This window comes from Octopus sinensis, linkage group LG5 (genome assembly GCF_006345805.1).
Source record: "Octopus sinensis linkage group LG5, ASM634580v1, whole genome shotgun sequence".
In the NCBI taxonomy this organism is placed as follows: Eukaryota; Metazoa; Mollusca; class Cephalopoda; order Octopoda; family Octopodidae; genus Octopus; species Octopus sinensis.
The window spans coordinates 25,668,532-25,688,274 of record NC_043001.1 but is presented as its reverse complement, the minus strand read 5'-3'; the positions used below and the strand labels follow the sequence as shown (position 1 = coordinate 25,688,274).

General features: G+C 36.3%; 1 protein-coding gene across 4 annotated transcripts; it reads left to right on the top strand.

Moving 5' to 3' along the window:
• Window positions 1-842: 842 nt before the first annotated feature.
• Window positions 843-19,535, top strand: LOC115211796 (nucleolin). 4 transcript variants are annotated; one of them, XM_029780500.2, is made up of 14 exons: window positions 843-998; window positions 3,669-3,740; window positions 9,134-9,188; window positions 11,018-11,218; window positions 11,336-11,380; window positions 11,680-11,721; window positions 15,462-15,579; window positions 15,683-15,828; window positions 16,567-16,699; window positions 16,923-17,062; window positions 17,183-17,318; window positions 17,452-17,588; window positions 18,741-19,106; window positions 19,250-19,535. In XM_029780500.2, exons 1-14 carry the CDS (start codon window positions 978-980, stop codon window positions 19,288-19,290), a joined length of 1,653 nt encoding a protein of 550 aa, XP_029636360.1. In that variant the 5' UTR covers window positions 843-977; the 3' UTR covers window positions 19,291-19,535. The 4 variants fall into 4 exon arrangements, with proteins under 4 accessions (XP_029636360.1, XP_036359139.1, XP_029636359.1 ...); XM_029780498.2 differs by lacking the exon at window positions 843-998 and adding an exon at window positions 1,819-2,209; XM_036503246.1 differs by lacking the exons at window positions 843-998; window positions 11,680-11,721 and adding an exon at window positions 1,809-2,209.
• Window positions 19,536-19,743: the final 208 nt, after the last annotated feature.

The window sequence follows — 19,743 nt, the reverse complement described above, 5'->3', positions numbered from 1 at the left end:
AGTTAGATCTACTGGTGATCTACTCAACTATGTCACTCACTTTATTCTACAGAAATTCAGTAAAAATAATCTTGTCTACTCTAGGCACAAGGCCTGAAATGTTGGGGAAGGGGGGCAGTTGATTAGATCGACTCCAGTAGGCAACAGCTGCTAAATTTATTGACCCCTGAAGAATGAAAGGCAAAGTCGACCTCGACGGAATTTGAACTCAGAACGTAAAGACAGACAAAATACCGCTAAGCATGCTAACGTTTCTGCCAAGCTATTATCTGCCTCCGTCCCCTGTCTTTTACTGTAGCAAGTGTATTTATGTATTTTTCAAGTCATTGTTTCAAATTATCTCAATCCCTTAGTGTTAATTCTTTGAAATCCTATACTCTCCCCAGTCTTTGTAAGATGATGTTATGGTTAATTCCTGCTTCACTGATGAGGTCTAATAATATTAAAACATGTTCAGAGTTGTCATAGTACTAGCTCACTCTTCATTGCATTCAATATTCAATTAATTTTAATTTATCAAATTTCCAGGGTTGTCTCCCGGTCCTTTTATTTTCATTAGTCATTTGTTTTATTGTAATTATTTTCTTTACTCGTCGCTAAGGACAATGAAGAAAATAATTTTACTTATTTAATTACTATTTCTTGATTTACGACATTTTACCCAGTTAGCGCCCATTTTACCTCTCGTAATTTGATATCACTCCAGTAGATTTTCAATAAATATATTTACACTGAGTAAAGGGTTCAATGAAATAACCTCAGCTTTTATTATCCAGCAATAAATGGTAATAAAATTAAAATTAATTATAGAATCAAATGCTGGAGACATTTATTCAATAGATACGAAACTACATGGTGGTGGCTATACCTTGCCACTGCTAAGAAAAGTGTACGTACAGCTTCGAGCTACAGTTACAGAGAACATTCATAGCAGCTGAACTTTTTATTCGGTATATTATCCCAGAAAACAAAGTGAAATGGCTGCTAGAAAGAATAAGGTATGTTACGATAGTTTCCTGTTTTATTTAGAGGCTAAAATATTTTGAATTACATAAAATTTATTTGTAAACGGGTTTATATTTACAACATTAATCTTGAAGGAAATGGGAGTGTAAAATATTTCTAAATCTCCCACAAATCTCCCCGAATTACAAATAACTATTAAGATCTCGTATAACTACATTATTTAGGAAATTAGCAATATATATAAATATATATATAGATAAATATTTATATGTATTTATATATATGCATCTTAGGACAAAATACACGGATTTTGCTTAAAATGGAAAATATCAAGTACTTGTTTTAACCTAAATTTTTCTCCCATCTTCATCTGATTGCTTATTTCCTAGAAATGGGGAAAAAGCAAGATATATGCATTTGTCTATATCATTTTTATGTATATTATTATATACATATGCAACCTTAATTTTAAACAACTTGGTTTAGTTTGTAAATAAAAGAGGCCATTGTTTGTAGAAGCTGTGAAAAATAAACGGTGGCACTTGATCCACGAGTTTGAACTGACAAAGACGACTACATACACATTCTTAATATAGGTCAACTGAAATTAGCAGAACGTAATACGGCGATAGATTTAAGAAGTTAGGACTTCTTTGTGTATTTATTATATTACTACATAAAATGCATTCCTGAGTACATATGGTTGTGAAATTCTGATATTTTATTTTCTCTAGTTACCTTTTAGAAACAATAACATTTAAAAACCTTTTATCGTTGCGATTTGCGGAAGACTTTTATTATATCATTATTTAGGTCCTGTTCGGAATTTAGAGGATCTAATTTGTAATAATGATTAAATCATTACATTTTACTGATTAAACAAACAAGATCTCGATTCGGTAAATTTTCGCAATTATGGTGTCGCTTTGGTACGTGCGTCTTTTCACCCATGCGGTGAATTTGCCTGTCGTGGTTCCTCGTGTGTCGGTCAGTAATGCCATTGGCTCGAGAGCTACTGAAAATAAGCCATTGGCTGCGATATCGTTTTGATTTGGCCGTGTTTCGGTAAATGGTTACTGTGCAAACATCAAGTGGTTATCGACTATCACATGATTCTGGATGCTGCAATGGATTTCCTGGTTTGTGTGCAAGCTGGTGTCAACCTGGTCTTACAACAACACCCACTAACCGGTATTGTGAGTCTACGGTGAAGGCTAAGCTGCGCCATGAAAAGGGGTATGAGGTAAACATGATGCACTTTTTCAGTTATATACTGTTAAATTCTATGTTGTCTGTCATTGCACGTTGCTCGGTTATCTTAATTGCTTTGTCATGAATGAGAAATGATTTCTTGTCATGGTCAGAATTATTCTCACGAGAGTTCGTTCTGTCGGCACAAACTATTTATTGTACAACACACCATTGTATCAAAAAGTTTACGCAATTGTGTTATACATCTTGTAGAATAGCCTGTTTATATATCAATTTTTATCTATTTATTTCTATTTGTTAACTTTTGATGTAATATTAAAATGCGGGCCCCAAATACGAAGATACGTCTGTTTGGGTAGCTTATGAGTTGTGTTTACTTCTGGTTTTCTTGTCTCGAACCACTTCAGATAAGTGAGCAAGGAATCGGAATACGATGTCTATCAACCATGACATTTGCAATTAAAATAACAAGAAACGTAACGAAGATAAGATTTTCAAAACGTGAAGTTAACTGAAAATTTTGAGCAATCAATGTTGCATATTTTCTTTTCATAAACCCTTTTCTCGAACTGTGATATCATTTCTAGCACAAAGAATCTGTTAACCATTGTGTTAAAATAAATAAATATATCGTTTGTCATTGTAAAATGTTTGGTTGATCCTTAAAATAGTTCACGAAATTCAGGCATCTAACTGAATTTTTAAGCAGTTATTCTCTGCTTATGAACTATTATATCTGTCTCGTTCATTAATAATTCATAATTAACGACAAAGAAATGTTTTTTTTGTTTTTTTTATTTGATATTGCCTATGGTCACTTCGTATTTAGTGAATTTTATTTTCTAATGCGGATGAGTTTCATGACTATCATAAGGTCCAACCGATCTTGATCAGTGTGTAGATAGTAGTATTAGTGATGTTTTATTAAAATAATTTTTCTGCATTTTTTTATATTTTGGGGAGATATGTGGAGGAAGGGCGGTGAACATAAGATTGAAATGCTTCCAGCGTAGTCTGTTAAGAAATGAACTTTCATTAAATATGTTTTTAAAAGAAGTATTGCCATGGAAAACATGATTTTATGACGTTCTTCGCCAATCATTTGGAAGCAAGATTCAAGAGCAGAACGTGTTAAATGCTTTCGTGGTAGAAAATCGACCAACACTAGAGAGTATTTGATAAATAAATTCAATACTAATCGGTCCCTTAAACACGAGTTCTCTAATAGTGAGACCAGAACCTCTTGGCGGTAATGAATTCAGATCTAGTATAAAAGAAAACATAGAATCGCTGGATAAAGTAATGCTGGGATGCGAAATAGGTTTAGACGGCTACTGCAGTTCAGAAGTATCACAGGCTTTTGTGAAGCATTCAGTTGGGGTACAATAATTTTATACAAAATATACTTATTTTGTTTGCTTATATTTTCCCGATGATGTACTTGAGTTTGAATATTTGTTTCAATTACTGAATTTTATAATTTGAAATAGAATCCAAAAAAGTCAGCTGAAGCTGAAGAATCTAATGAAGAGTCTTTTTCAGAACCAGAAGAAATGGATGCTGTAAGTTCATATATTCTATTTTTATTTTCTTATTTCAAAGTTAATAAATATTAATATGCTTATCATAATTTATTTTATGCCGCCCTTTCCATGCTGTCATGGTTTGGACATATCATCATTGTCTCGGAATCACTACATTCCTAAACGGGTTGCAAGATATTATCTTGCTTGTACATTTCATTTTTTTTTTTTTTTTGCATGGTTTCTCTGGCAGGGTGCCTTACCCAACACCAACTATTTTAAGTGTACTGGGTGCATTTTATCATGGGACCAGCATCAAAGTGGTACGACTAAAATCCTCTCTACTCTGTGTTGTCTTTGTTATTCGATCACTTTATAGTGTTTATAAAGTGCATTTTATTGTAGTACCACCATTAGAAAAGTTGCCTTATCCCTTGCAAAACTAAAGAGTTCTGTCTATGTAGTCTCTGTTCTTTCAAGACAGACATAACCAAGAGTGTGATTAGAAGCGTTCGTCAAGAGGGTGAAAGAGGAGAGAAAGATAGTATGATTGTGATGGAGTGAAACAGTGATAGAATGGTTGGGGAAGGAGTGATGGAAGAGAGACATTGATGACTATTTGTTGTTATTGATAAAGAGATTGAATAGAGAACAGCATGATTAGTGTTATGGATAAGTAATAAAACTGGGTAAGAGAGAGTGACTAAGGGGCAACATTAGAGATGGATGAGGGTGAGATTGGTAAAAGTTAATGAAGAGTTACATGTGTGGAGAATGGTGGTTAATAGTTGAGGGTGAAGATTCCATGCATGTTAACACAAGCATCATGATGGAAGAGAAGTGGCGTGGTAGCTGTATGGTGGTGAGTGGATTGAATGCAAACAAATCAGATAACATCTCTGGTTATATAGGCAGCATAGTGAAGTGAATAGGATAGATGAGAGGCTAATGAATATGGTAGCAAATGGAGGTTTGGTAGGAATATAATAGGCAAAAGATCCAATGATATATATTCCAGCCACTATTACCATCACCATTATTTTAACTATTTTGCCATGCCTGCATAGTGGCCAGGTCTTCTGAGCACTATGTGTTCCCATCTATCACTGTTCTTTGTCATCTTCTTCTTTAAGTTTAACTTCTTGAGGTCAGTCTTCACCACTTCATCACTAAGTCTGACCTTTTTCGTATACATTACATACCCACACCAGTACAATCTTCTTTCTTGCACACTTATCTAATAAAGCAGGTTCGTTTGATTTCTTTCCAGATACCATAGATGCTCTGCATTTAAGGTCTGTGTTTCACTACACAATCACCATACATTCTGCTCTTTGTTTTGCAATAATAACTTCCTGAACTTTCTATACTTCCCTTCTTACTCTAGTCACTTATGCTTTCAATACACCACCTCAACTACATCTTTGAGACTTCTCAGCATTTGAAAAATATGTATTTCATGGGTATTATTACTAACTAACCTTACACATCTGCTACAAATGAAGGCTACCTTCTCTATCAGTCTGTCTATGGTCTTACAGCACCTCATGTTTACATCAGGTATACTGAATGGAATTCCTACGTAATAAAGTTTTAGTCTTTACCATGTTTATTTTGAGAAATCTCAATTCTAGATTTTGTTTCCAGGTCTGAAATTTCTTCTATAGATTCAAATATAAGAAGTAGATCATCAATATACAGTAGTATGTCTCAAAGACAGCCAGTTTTAAAGTCCTCTGTTTACAACCTGGAAGACTATAATAGATGCCTTTGTATATGGATTGTATGGCCCTTACAAACCATTTGTCTTTCTCTTATTGACCACCAGATCACAGAACTTAGAACCTTGTCAGAAGCTTTCTCCAGGTTGCCAAATGCCAAGCAAAAGGGTTCACTCCTATCTAAGTTCTTTTACAGTTATTTCACTAGAGAGATGGTACAAATTGTAGCACAAAATTGAATGCATCTCATCTAGGTTAATTTTCTTTCTAATTAATTCATTCTGCAATTTCCATGATCTGCCTTTATATCCTTAATTTCACTTACAACTACAAAATGTTCAGAACGGCATTGTTTTTATCAGAAAAGTAGGTATAAGTTTTTATCAAAGTTGTTTTAGTTTCTATAATTTTCACATACAATAAATACGATATTGTCATTGTCTGAGATTTTGGTGTAATTTGAGAGGATAATACAAAAGTTATGGATGATTTAGTGATTTACTGCAAAACCCATGGCGGCCAAAATGATCAGAACGGTTGCTTTTACTCCGTGTTTTAACTGGTGAACTCCAATGTTTTGAATTTGTTTACCTGACAGTTCGTTTACTAAACATTAGTAAGAATATCTGCAGTGTACTTTGTTATCAGCAGATTATTAAGCTTCGAAAGAAGGATAATTTAAGTATTGGGTCTATTACAAAGGTTGTTAACAAGTCAAAAAGTGTTGTTCACGGTATTCTTAAGGTCTATGATGATTGTGGTTCGTGTGAAGCAAGAAAGTCTACAGGCAGGCCAAGAAAAACGACCAAGAGAGAAGATCGTGCTATGGTAAAGTTGGTTAAAAAGGACAGATTTAAAACTGCTGCTGCTGTTTCTCGGGAAATGAGCATTGTACTGAAGAAAACTTTATTTCGAAAAACTGTGTCTCGTCGTTTAGTTGAACATGACCTACAAGCAAGAGCACCTGCAGTGAAGCCACTGATCAGCTCCAAGAATAAAAAGTGTCGTCTTACCCTTGCAACCGAACGTGTGTTGTGGTCTCAAGAAAAATGGCAAACGGTGCATTTCAGTGATGAATCTAAGTTTGTTATTTGGCTCAGATGGGGAAAAACTATGTTCGTCGAAAAGTAGGTGAAAAATTGTCGCCTAAATGCCTTAAGACTAGGGTTTAATTCAGTGGAGGAAGTGTCATGGTTTGGGGGATGATATCTGGAGATGGTGTGGGCCCTTTGGTGTGATTACATGGAAAGGTAAATGCAGGAGTTTATAAACAACTTGTAAAAGATCATGTCTTGCCTGTGCTGAGAAATTCAACTAAGCAACCACCCATATTCATGCAGGGCAATGCCCCATGTCACAAGGCTAAGGTGGTCATGAACTTTCTCAAGGCTGAAAAGATTATTGTTATGGATTGGCCTGCTCAAAGCCCAGATCTCAATCCTATTGAAAATGTGTGGAATATTCTAGGAGAACATTCGAAAGCCAGAAATCCTAAAACAACCGAGCAATTATGGAATGCCCTTCGGGAAGAATGGAATAAGATCACCCAGCAAGAAATTGAAAATTTAATTTCCTCATGCAGTCGAAGTTGTCAAAGTGTGATTGAAGCTAAAGGGCTTCACACTAAATATTAAATAATTCCAGTATTCTCTGTCATTTTTGATTATTTTATTATTTTTTCAACCATTCTGATCATTTTGGCTGCCATGGGTTTTGCAGTAAATCACTAAATCATCCATAACTTTTGTATTATCCTCTCAAATTACACCAAAATCTCAGACAATAATAATTAATATCGTATTTATTGTCTGTGAAAATTATAGAATATAAAACAACTTTGATAAAAACTTATACCTACTTTTCTGACAAAAACAATGCCGTTCTGAACATTTTGGCCGCAACTGTATATAATGCTGTCAACTTTGCAGGGTTTACATGGAATACACCCTCTCTTTCCTGTACATTCTCTGCATTAAACAGTCTCTTACAATTGTACTTTTTTGCCTCTTTCCATTTCATTTAGAGTAAGTGTACCATTATCATTTTGTATACGTTTCTCAATGACATCTTGATTTTCTCTCATATACTACCTTCTAATCTGAAAGACTTCACATTCCCGAACCTCTGTAAACCTCTTTATTTCAGCTCTGAATATCTGATGTTTAGCTTCTCTTCCGGTTGCTTGGTATTGCTCTTTGTTGTCTCTTTCCTGCAATTTTTCCAGATCTGTTTCTTAGTTTCAAGTATCTACAGTATTCCATATTCCACCAGTATATCACCTATCTAGCTATAAGCTTACACCAGCCACAGATCTAGTTTGTATCCCTCAGCATTTTGTGTCATAGGTACTCTATTATCCCCTATTGTAGGTAGGTGTCCAGCACTTCTCTGAACCTATGACTGGTCATTGGCTCTTTAAGTGTCTACATCTTCAAGTTGGCTTATGCTATGAGTTTTCCTAGCTCTTACTCCGAGTACTTGTCTATGTTAGGTATTACATTTTTCACAACAACCTGTCCCACTTCCAGGGAGGCATGAAATCAATTTAGTTTATGTATTCACCTGATTGGTCCTCTTCATGATGTTGGTGTTAGCAAATTGTTAGGTCATCAGTGTCACAGAATTCCAAGGCCTTGATTCTTTCTTATTACTTCAACAATAACCATAGCCACAAAAGACATGTATTAGCCAACATATTCATTAACATCACCAGCTTTTATAAGCTGGTTAGTCATTCACTATTGAGGTATTCTATAAGAGAGTCTCAGAACCGGCCATTTTGTTCATCTATTAACTGATTGTAGGGTATATACAGAGATAACTGTCTCTCATATTGTCCAAGACAAAACTTAACTTAATTATTCTATTACATATTCTGTGGCTCAGTTATTTTATCAATACATTTCTCTGCCAACAACATGCCTTTTCCACCCACATCATTGCTGCTACTAACCCAGGGGAATTTGTACCTGTGTTCCTTGCTTCTAAGGAAGCAGGCTGAGACCCCATTCCTTCTTAGATCATATTTACAACACTTTAGCATCTCTATACTCTCTCTAGATTTAACTATTAAATCAAACCAAATCAAAATAGATGAACATCAATGGAATTTGTATCCTTGTGGTACCAGTGCCGGTGGCACATAAGATAACAATCCGAACGTGGCCGTAGCCAGTACCGCGTCGACTGGCCTCCGTGCTGTGGGCACGTAACAAACACCATCCGATCATGGCCGTTCGCCAGCCTCGTCTGGCACCTGTGTCGATGGCACATAAAAAAACACCATCCGAGCGTGGCCGTCTGCCAGCCTCGTCTGGCACCTGTGTCGGTGGCACATAAAATCACCCACTATACTCTCGGAGTGGTTGGTGTTAGGAAGGGCATCCAGCTGTAGAAACACTGCCAGATCTGACTGGCCTGGTACAGCCTTTGGGCTTGCCAGACCCCTGTTGAACCGTCCAACCCATGCTAGCATGGAAAGCGGACGTTAAACGATGATGATGATGATGTAGTAGCTCTAAATTTTTTAACCTAGCAGGAAGAGTATGAGTGGCTTGATGTTAATTTTCTACAAAAGTTGGTGCAATTGCTTGCAACCTGTCGACAGACTCATTGTGCCAGATGTTTCTGTTGATTTTTAAAAAATGATTTCTTTATATGAATTTTTATTGTTTTATATATAATTTTTTTGATTTCTTTCTTTTTTTTTAGGAAGTTGCAGAAGCTACAAATGCTAATGTGGTAAAACAAAATAACGATTCACCTGGTAAGATTTGGTTAACACTTTTGTTACCATATTTCTGTTGAGATGCTCTGTGTTTCTTTCAATTACTTTAACCCTTTTGTTATTGTATTTATTTTAAGATGCTCTGTGTTTCTTTCAATTATTTAAAATATAACAAAGAATTTAGTAAAATAACCTAGTTATCATTAAGCTAGTGTTAGGAATATAAATTGCGACTAAGGTTTGGTGGTATATTTTGATGCAAAACTTATGAAAACAAGACATTTGTACTACAGAGCCAGTTTTGGCCGGGTTGGTAACGAAAGGGTTAAATATAACAAAGAATTTAGTAAAATAACTTAGTTATCATTAAGCTAGTGTTAAAGGTTTGGTGGAAGATTTTAATTCAAAACTTATGAAAACAAGACATTTGTACTACAGAGCCAGAGCCGGTTTTGGCTGGGTTGGTAACGAAAGGGTTAAATATAACAAAGAATTTAGTAAAATAACTTAGTTATCATTAAGCTAGTGTTAAAGGTTCGGTGGAAGATTTTAATTCAAAACTTACGAAAACAATACATTTGTACTACAGAGCCGGAGGCTGTTTCAGGCAGGTTGGTAATGAAAAGGTTAAGATATTTGTATTTCAATCACTCATTCATAATTTTGCAATATGTCCTGGCTTAATGACAAACATTTTCTCATGCACCATTAGAGTTTCAGACTGATATAAAACATTTAAGTAGGATAGGAAACAGTTACTGAAAGATATTGTGTTATTTATTTGTATTTATTTTCCAAGAACAGTCTACGTGGCTTTTTTTTTAGTGCTTCAGGGGCTGGTCAAGAAAAGTTATCCCAATTGCTTCTAGTAGAGTGAATTCTGCTGGTGTTAAACCAGGTCACACAAGTTTCAGTTTGTCCAGTTTCTCTAATACAGCTTCTCTCTACCCAAGACTACGGTAGATGACACTTAAGTGACTCACAGTGAGATGAAGCTAAGCAAGTGAAAATTGAATCGCTTGATAATATAGTCATACCTGCTAATTGAATTTCCCACACATTTAGATATTTTTTCGTAATTTGGATTTGTTCAATTCAATTTTTATTGGCTCAAAAAGCAAAAGCAAGGCCATGTAGGGGGGCAGGAAGTTATGTACAGGGAGGGTGGTCATACAAAGAGCAAGGCCATGTAGGGGGACAGGAAGTTATGTACAGGGAGGGTGGTCATACAAAGAGTTCAGGCCATTTCTGGTCAAGAGAGACTTTGAACCGAGCAGTCGTCGGCATCTTCACTATCTCATCCGGCAGCTTATTCCGCGGATCTGCAACCCGGACGGAGAAAGCCCCTCTCCTTCGATTGAGATGAAATTGTTGTAGATAGAGCTTTTAGGAGTGACCCCGCAGCCCACACTCTAGAGCAGGTGTGAAGAACAGCTCTTTCAAGAGGTTACACTTCCCGCTTATGATGTTGTGAGCGAGAATGAGATCACCACAGCGGCGGCGTTTTTCAAGAGAATAAAGGTCGGGTGTCTTCAGCCTTTCTTCATAAGACAAATGCTTGAGACCAAGAACCATGCGAGTAGCCAGCTTCTGGACTCTTTCAAGATGATGTATGTCTTTGAGGAAATAAGGAGTAGAGGCTTGAATCCCGTACTCCAATATGGGTCTCACCAGCGTGACATAGAGTGGTAGGAATATGGCTGTTGTAAATCATATCAATGTGTTTTGATATGTGAAATACAATGCATTACTTTGTAGACTGTTGTAGTTTAAAAGTGATACCAGTATTGTAAGACAGTGGATTTTTTGCCTTGAATACATTATACTGATTCAGTCTTCAATGTTGTCTGTCTTTGTTTTGTATGCAGCAAAAGGAGATGAAGAATCTGGCGACAGTGAGGCAGATGGGAAGAGAAGTGTTGAAGATGAGGAGAGTGAGAGCAATGAAGGTGAGGAGGCAGAGGAAGATGAGGAGGAGGAGGAGGAAGCAGCAGTAAAAAATACTACACCGGCTGCTGAGTCAGGTCATTCTGATGAAGAGAATTCTAACGAGGAAAATTCTAATGAAGGTATATGATGGTCTTTTATTCTGATTGCTGATAAAATAAACTATATCTTGGTAGATAGTATCACTGAGAAATATCCCTCTTTTCTAATATTTAACTAAAACTCATCTTCTGCTTTAGAACCAGATGATTCCCCTAATTCAAAAGCTAATGGAAAATCTAATGGTAAGTTATTTCTGTTAGCTTGTTTTCTCTATTCAGTAGTTTCTCTCAGTTTGATCACTTTTTATTTGCTAATTCAATCGGTGTTGCATATTCAAAATGTTTGCTACATGTTTACATAATGCTGTTTAATATGCTGACTATAAATAAATTTGTACAGTTTGTACATAAAGTTAAATTTGAATATACTTTAATTTCTCTGTTTATGAATGTTTGATAGTATTTCATAATTATGACGCACATGGTTTTGTTTCCATTGTTAAATAGTTTGAAATAGAATCTTTCTTTTTTAACTACACCAGGTGAGAGAGAAGCCAAGAAGCGTAAGAAGGAAGTTGATGATGGTAAGATGCTTTGAAATTTGAAAGATTAGTGTGTGTGTATGATGAAGTCTACTTAGAGAAAATTTTGTATTGTTGACTTCTAAATACTGTATTTTAATAAAAAAAAGATTTCATACCCAACATTGTTTGTGGAGTTACTGCTGGCATCTTTTTTGGTTGTTATGAAAGTAGGCTGAGGCTGTATCAACTAAGAAATAAAATAATTTCAGTTTTAACTCTTACATCAACAATGACGTGTTGAGGTTTTGAATCAATAATTATTCTAGTAATCATATTCCCTGGAATATGATGGTGGAACTTTATATGTGTAGCTAAGCCATGTAAAGAGCACTAGTGCTGGTGCCATCTTAAAAGCACCGAGTGCACTCTGTAAGGTGTTTTACATTAGGAAAGGCATCCAGCTATAGAGACCGAGCCAAAAACAGATTATGGAATCTGGTGCAGCCTTTGGCATTGCCAGCTCTTGTCAAGTCATCCAACCCATGCCAGCATGGAAAATGGACATTAAATGAAGATGTTGAAATATAGCAGTGCTCACTTCAGCAGTTTGTGCCAATAATAATATATGAATAATTAAAAATAAAAACAAAAATAGTTAAATTGTCAGGTATGTCAGTGGTTGATTGCAATTTCAAATTAATAATAAATTATGTTTAGCATTCAACAATAAAATAATACAAAATTTTATTATGTAATTTGAAATAACAATAATGATGACTGTTTATGATGGCAAGTATCACATCCTTGTTCAGGGATTGTAGTAATGACAGTGGCTCATAATCAGGATGATGGTGATGATGGTTGTAAATCAAATTCATCCAATACTTGACAATCCTGTAAACTAAATCTGATTCTGGTACTCTTTATATTGACTCTTGGATCTGAAGTTTTGGTAATCCATCAGCATTTTTGTGTGATTTTGAAACTTTGTATTCATCATCATCATCATCATTTAGCATCTGCTTTCCATGCTGGCATGGGTTAGACAGTTTGATTTGAACTGATAAGCTGGAACGCTGTACCATGTTCCTGTCTGACTTGGCATGGTTTCTATAGTTAGATGCCCTTCCTAATGCCTACCATTCCAAGAGTGTAATGGGTACTTTTTATGTGCCACTGGCACAGGTGTCAATTACATGACACCAGCATCAGCCATGACTATGATTTCACTTGGCTTGACTTGACTTGACAATTCTTCTCAAGCACAGCATATCGCCAGAGGTCTCGGTCACTTGTCACTGCTTCTGTGAGGGCGCACACTCTCCTACCCTGATGTAATCTCCAGGGATACAGGCATCCAGCAACCGGACCTCCGTAATGCTCTGATGGACTGTGAAGTCTGGCGTAGCATGGTAAATTCCATTGTCTCAACCACGGTCGAACAATGATGATGTGAGGCCCAATGTTCAAAGATCATGCTTCACCACCTCATCTCATGTCTTCTTGAGTCTACCTCTTCCACAGAGATCAGCACTTCTTTACACAATTATCCTCATCCATATGCATCACATGGCCATACCAGCACAGTCGTCTCTCTTACACACTACATCTGATGTTTCATGCCCAAATTTTCACTCAAGACGTTCACACTCTATCATACATGCACACTGATATTGCACATCCAGAAAAGCATGCTAGTTTCAATACTTTCAAGCCCATGCATGTCCTCAGCAGTCACAGCCCATATTTCACTGCTGTGTAGCATGGCTGTTTGCACACGAGCATCATACAATCTGCTTTTTACTCTGAGGGAGAGGCTTTTAGTTACCAAAAGAAGTAGGAGCTTTCTGAACTTTGCCCAGCCTATTCTTATTCTAGCAGCTACGCTCTTGGAGCATCCACCTCCACTGCTGACTTGGTCATCTAGATAGGGGAAACTATCAATTACTTCTAGGTACCCCCCACCTGCCATTTGATGGAATCTATTTTCTGTACACTTTTAGTGTCTATTGTACTGGTGCACCTGCCATGCACAAATACTATTTTCCCTGTTAACCTTCTTCTGATATTGCTGCACCTCTTGTGTATCCATAGCTTGCACCAGGTACATCTTACAGTGTTTCTACCTGCATCTTTTCTACATATTGAGCAGGGCCATCTACCTGAAGGGATTTGTAATTTGTCCTCTTTTCTACTTACTAAGACTTTGGTTTTTACTAAATTAACTCTAAGGCCCTTTGATTCTAGACTTTGCTTCCACATCCGAAATTTCTTTTCTAGTTCTGGTAGTGAGTCAGCTATAAGAACAAGGTCATCAGCAGCCTGACTTAAATTCCTCTGTTATTGCCTAGAGGACTATGATGAACAAGAGGGTGCTAAGCACCAATCCTTGGTGAACCCCTACTTGTACTCTGAATTCATTGCTATTACTTGTTGTCAATCATCGCCTTACTGACAGCATCCCTGTACATAGTTTGTACAGCTCTCACCAACCACTCATCTATCCTTAGTTTATGCATTGGTCACCAGATAAGGGAGCAGGGGTCCCTGTTGAAAGCTTTCTCTATGTCAACAAAAGTCAAGTATAGAGGTTTATTTTTGGATTGGTACTTCTGCAGCTACCTTACCAGAAATATAGCACCGGTGGTGCTCCTCCCTGGCACAAAATCAAACTGCATCTTATCTAGACTAACTCTCTTCCTAATTAGTTGGGCTATGACCCTCTCTGTAATTATTTGTCTTAGGCATCACCTTTATTTTTGTAGCAGTTGGCTATGATTCTGCTACACCAGTCTTTAGGTATGACTCCCTCATGTACAACCTGATTAACTATACTGGTGATTAAGCCATAACCCATACTGCCAGATATTTTAAGCATCTCAACAGTGATTCCTGAAAGGTTGGGGGCTTTTCTAGTCTTCATATTCTTCATGGCTTTATCTATCATGCTCCTCTCTATTTGGATTGCTGGTCCCTCTGTTGTATCCACAGTAGGTAGACTATCCTCCTCCTGAAAGTTTGCTACATTTAGTAGCCTTTCATAGTGGCACTTTCAAACCTCTTTCGTTGCATGTGAACCATCATCCATGTGAATACACTTCTCTCCAACAATATCACAATTTTCCCTGGCACACTGACTTGCAATGCAAGCCAAAGCACTTCAAGCTGCTGGCCCTTATGCTACATAACGTTGGCAAGCTTTTTCCTTTCTGCTTCACCCCTGGCTAAGTATACCTGCCTCCTAGCTGCCTGATGTAGCTTCTTGCTACCACCACACTTCCAGTCCTTCTAAGCCTGTTTCTTTGTTCTAATGGCCCTGTCAACTACACTGTTCCATCACCACATTAACCTAGGTCTGGTTGGGATTTTGCACTAACCATAAATTTGGTCTGTGGCTCTCAGCAAGTTGCCTTGCAGGAACTTCCAGTAATAAACTGTCCCAAGTCTGCAACTCCTATTTCTCATTAAATGTTTCAGTTAGGATGTCTCTAAATCTCTAACTATTCAAAGGATCCTTAAGCTTCCATATCCTTCTTTTCCAAACTGGCTTGCTTCTTGGTTTCTTTCATGCCTGTACCTTGAACTCACTACTGAGTAACCTATGCTGAGGGGTTGTATATTTGTACGATGCCATTAAAATCCCCCAGCATTGTTGTTGAAATGTAAATAAAAGTGTATTTTTGTCTCCTGAGAATATGTATTAGTTTTTGTTGTTGGAGATTAATTTAAAATGTTTTCCATATGAGTAATGATTTTAAGTTATGAAGACTGAATATAATACTTTTTCTAATCCATTATAGAACCAGTGACAGTTCTGTGTAGAAATGTTCCCCAGGAAGTGACTGCTGAGAAATTTGAGAAATTTCTTAAGAAGAAAGGAATTGAATTTGCATCTGTCCGTAAACAAGACAATAAAAAGTGTGTATTAGATTTATTTATTACCCATTTTATGCCTGTTTTTCTGTGCTTTTCACTACTTCTTTATCATTCATTTTTTATTTTTTGTATTCTTCTTTTATAGGTTTGCACATATCGACTTAGCTAATCCTGATGACCTTGATGCAGTCCTAGCCATGCAGGATATGGAATATAAAGGATCTATATTGATATTTGAGAAGGGTAAGCCCATGGGGGCATCAAAACCAGAAAGAACAGACAGAGATAAGGGTATGTTTATGTTCTCTCTGAGTATGAATGTAATTCTAAAATATTTGTGAGTTTAGACTGGCTTTGTATGACAATATACAAGCTCTATCCATTAAATGTATTGCTGTGTTTTGCATAGCAGTTAATCTTTGCTGTTATTCTATGTAGCTTTTTAAATGGAATAAAGTAAAGTGAATAATCAGTGGGGTTTTTTTTTTAGTTTTGAGAAAACCGACTGAAGTCTGGTTTCTTCTAAAAAAATTTGGAAGAGAAATATTTTAAGTTTCACTCTGGATATCATTGCATTCACTACTGCTGCCTGACATTATTTAAACCCTTGTAATTTGAAGCATCTGGTTCAACCTGTCATGTGCTATGTTTGCTACATTTTTTTTTTTTATCTACTGCATTCCAAAAATTGTTCAATTTCAGGTTCTTTATTTCTAAACCTGAAGCTTATAAAGTTTTAAAAGGGATAATACATTATGGAGATAAGAGGAAGATAAAGATTTAGAAAAAATTAGAGAATACAATTCATATTATAAGAATGCCAGACAGTACATGGCAAGTGTTTGTCTAGTGAAATAGTTAATACTAATGCAGTAATAATTTACATCAATATTTTGATTTCAGTATGAATAGATAAACTTGAGTTGTCTCAGATACACTGTTACCATTTGAGTTAATTATACAAAATGCCCTTTCCTGTTCTCTGAACAATATAATTTCAGTTATAAACTCTTGTTTTGTTTTTTTCAGATGATTCAAAATCACTGTTTGTGAAGAACTTGTCCTATGATGATTCAGAAGAGAGTATTAGGAACAGTCTGATGGAAATATTTCCTGATGCACGAAATGTCCGAATTCCATGCAAGAGAGATACACATAGAGGGTAAGTTTACAGAGATGGTTTTATTGAAATTATGCTTACCAGTTAGACAGTCACATATTTAGATATTCTCTTTTCAGTAGTATCAGATGTGTTTTGCAATACAAATTTTTTCATTTAGCAAATGTAAAAGCACATTAATTTAACTAGTAAGGGTTGGTACAAGCAAGTTTTATATAAAAAACATTTTTTCCTAAATGTAATATGTGTGTTTTTGTTTCTTCAGGTTTGCCTATGTTGAGTTTGATACTGCTGAAGAAGTAAAGGATGCCGTTGAAAACAAACAGGGGACCGAATGTGGGGACCGAAAATTGTTCTTAGACTATGCAGGAGGTACTTCACGGCAAAGGAGAGGTTTTAGAGATGGTAATTTTATTTCCTTTATTAAACTTTCATTTGATAGAAATTTGGATTGAAATTAAATGATTTACTTTGAATTAACTTAATTTTAATGTATGTATTTTCTTTCCTCTTTGTCAATTTAAGATCAACCTGAAGAATCCAATGTGCTACTAGTGAGAAATCTATCCTATGAGACAACAGAAGATTCTTTGCGATCATATTTCAGAGATGTTACTGCTGTACGAATGCCAATATTTTCAGATTCAGGAAAACCAAAAGGGTGTGTAAAATGACTTTGTTATTTATAAGCAAGTTAACATTTGTTCATGATATAGTGTATTTTTTTGTTTGATTTTGGTATAATGAATTATTTTCAAAGTGGAATTTTCCATCTTTTAAAATTTTTATTTTAGAATTGCGTTTGTGGAATTTGAATCTGTATCAAAAGCCAAAAGTGCTTTGAACAAATATGATGGTACTGATATTGATGGCAGAACTGTTTCCTGCTGTTTTGCAAGAAACAGAGGTGACAACGATGGCAGAAATCGAGGTACAGTAGCTTTTGATTTTATCTCATTTTGTTAGGACCTATTGTGAATGAAATATTAACCCTTTAGTGTCCGCATTAATCTGCCAAAATTAATGCTTTTTCATCCACATTGTTTTGAACTAATCATGCATTATCTTGTAGCTTTGAGATTTTGATGAGGTAGCTGTTAATTCTTAAAATGATATTGTAGGGTTGGTGTGAGAGACCAGATCTGGCCATTTTGAACATAAAACAGGCAGAATACTTTTGGCCAGATATGGCCGGTTTAAATGCTAAAGGGTTAAAGTACATTCTGTCAGATATTTTAAAAGAGGAGAAACCAATCATGTATGAGGTGCATTTGAGTAAAATTGACTGACACTTGGCCTACCAAACCCATTTCATGTCATATTTTCTTTTTGCACCAGCAACCTCGTTTCATTATAAATTTAAACATTTCTTTTTAACTATGTATATGTTGCAGCGTGGAAGGTGTTTGTAAGCCATTTAAGAAACACACAAAAGCCGTTCGATTCACTTCAACATTTAAGTTTTATTTGTCAAAATATTTTCGTTGCTATAAGACCGCAACCTGTTCACTGACAAAAATATTTTGACAAATTAAACTTAAATGTTGAAGTGAATCGAACGGCTTTTGTGTGTTTCTTAAATGGCTTACAAACACCTTCCATGCTGCAATTGTTTTTGTTCCAGCTCACGATCTCAGATCAAATCACTTGCTATGCAAGTACATCTCCGTAATATGTATATGTTCCAGTTCATTATATAAACTTACCACATTGATGTATAGCAGGAGTGTCACTGGTGACTCCCGCAGTACAGAATAAATATTATATCAATTCTGTACTGTGGGAATCACCAGTAACACACGTGATAGGCAAAGTGTTCAGTATAATGCAATATTGTCTATCGGGATTTTTTCTGCAGCTTTTCGGCTATATTGCATATTACTAAAATTATATTTAAATAATTAGACCTTTATAAGTTTAGGTGTCTAAGTATAAAGTTGTCATTTATGGTGTCGGGTCTACACAGGGAAATGTTGATGGCTAATTCATTTTTTGTTTTTATTAGTTCCAATATAAGTATGATGAAATCCTGTTCATGAAAGTCAACAGCTATGGTTTTCTGAATTTTTAACTTTATTTGCAGGTTATGCTGGTGGAAGACGCAGTGGCGGTTATGGTGGACGCAGTGGAGGTTATGGTGGCGGTGGCTACGGTGGTGGTGGCGGCGGCGGCGGCGGTTATGGAGGTCGCAGTGGTGGTTATGGTGGCCGAAGTGGTGGTTATGGTAGCGGTGGCTATGGTGGTGGTGGTGGCTACGGTGGTGGTGGTGGTGGCTATGGCGGAGGTGGCTATGGCAGTAGACGTAGTGGTGGAGGCTACAGTAGCGGTGGAGGCTACGGTGGTGGTGGTGGTGGTTATGGTGGCGGCGGAAGCTACGGCAGTGGTGGTGGTGGTTACGGCAGCAGCTATGGTCGAAACAGAGGTTATAGTGGCGGACGAAACAGTATTGGTATATAAACCATTTTTTTTTTTTTTTTTTTTTCGTTTTGCATTTTAGTTTGAAGTTTGAGATAGATAATTGAGTATTTATTTCCTAATTGCAATATTGTCAAAACAATTTTATTTTTGTTTCATGTTTTGTTTTTTTTAAAGGAACGGGTAAGAAAAGGACTTATAGTGATAGCGACAGATGAGATTTAACATCTTGGATGAGACAGCTGTGGCTTCCGTTGTTATTGGGTGTTAGATGGTGATATCGTCTTGATTTTTTTTTTTTTTTACATTCAATCACAACCACATCCACATCCAGTGACTGCAGAAAAGTCACTTTTATTCAGTTCTTTACATATGTGGTTTCACTTGTATATAGCCATGAATTTTTGCACTACTGATATTGTATGTAAACACTTACTCTGATTAAAAAACATCAAAATATTCACTTATTGTGTTGTCTGTAAATAATTTCTGCAGTTACTAACTAATCTTTATTAACATCATCATCATCATCATCATTTAGCGTCCGTTTTCCATGCTAGCATGGGTTGGACGGTTCTACTGGGGTCTGGGAAGCCAGAAGGCTTCATCAGGCCCAGTCAAATCTGGCAGTGTTTCTACGGCTGGATGCCCTTCCTAACGCCAACCACTCC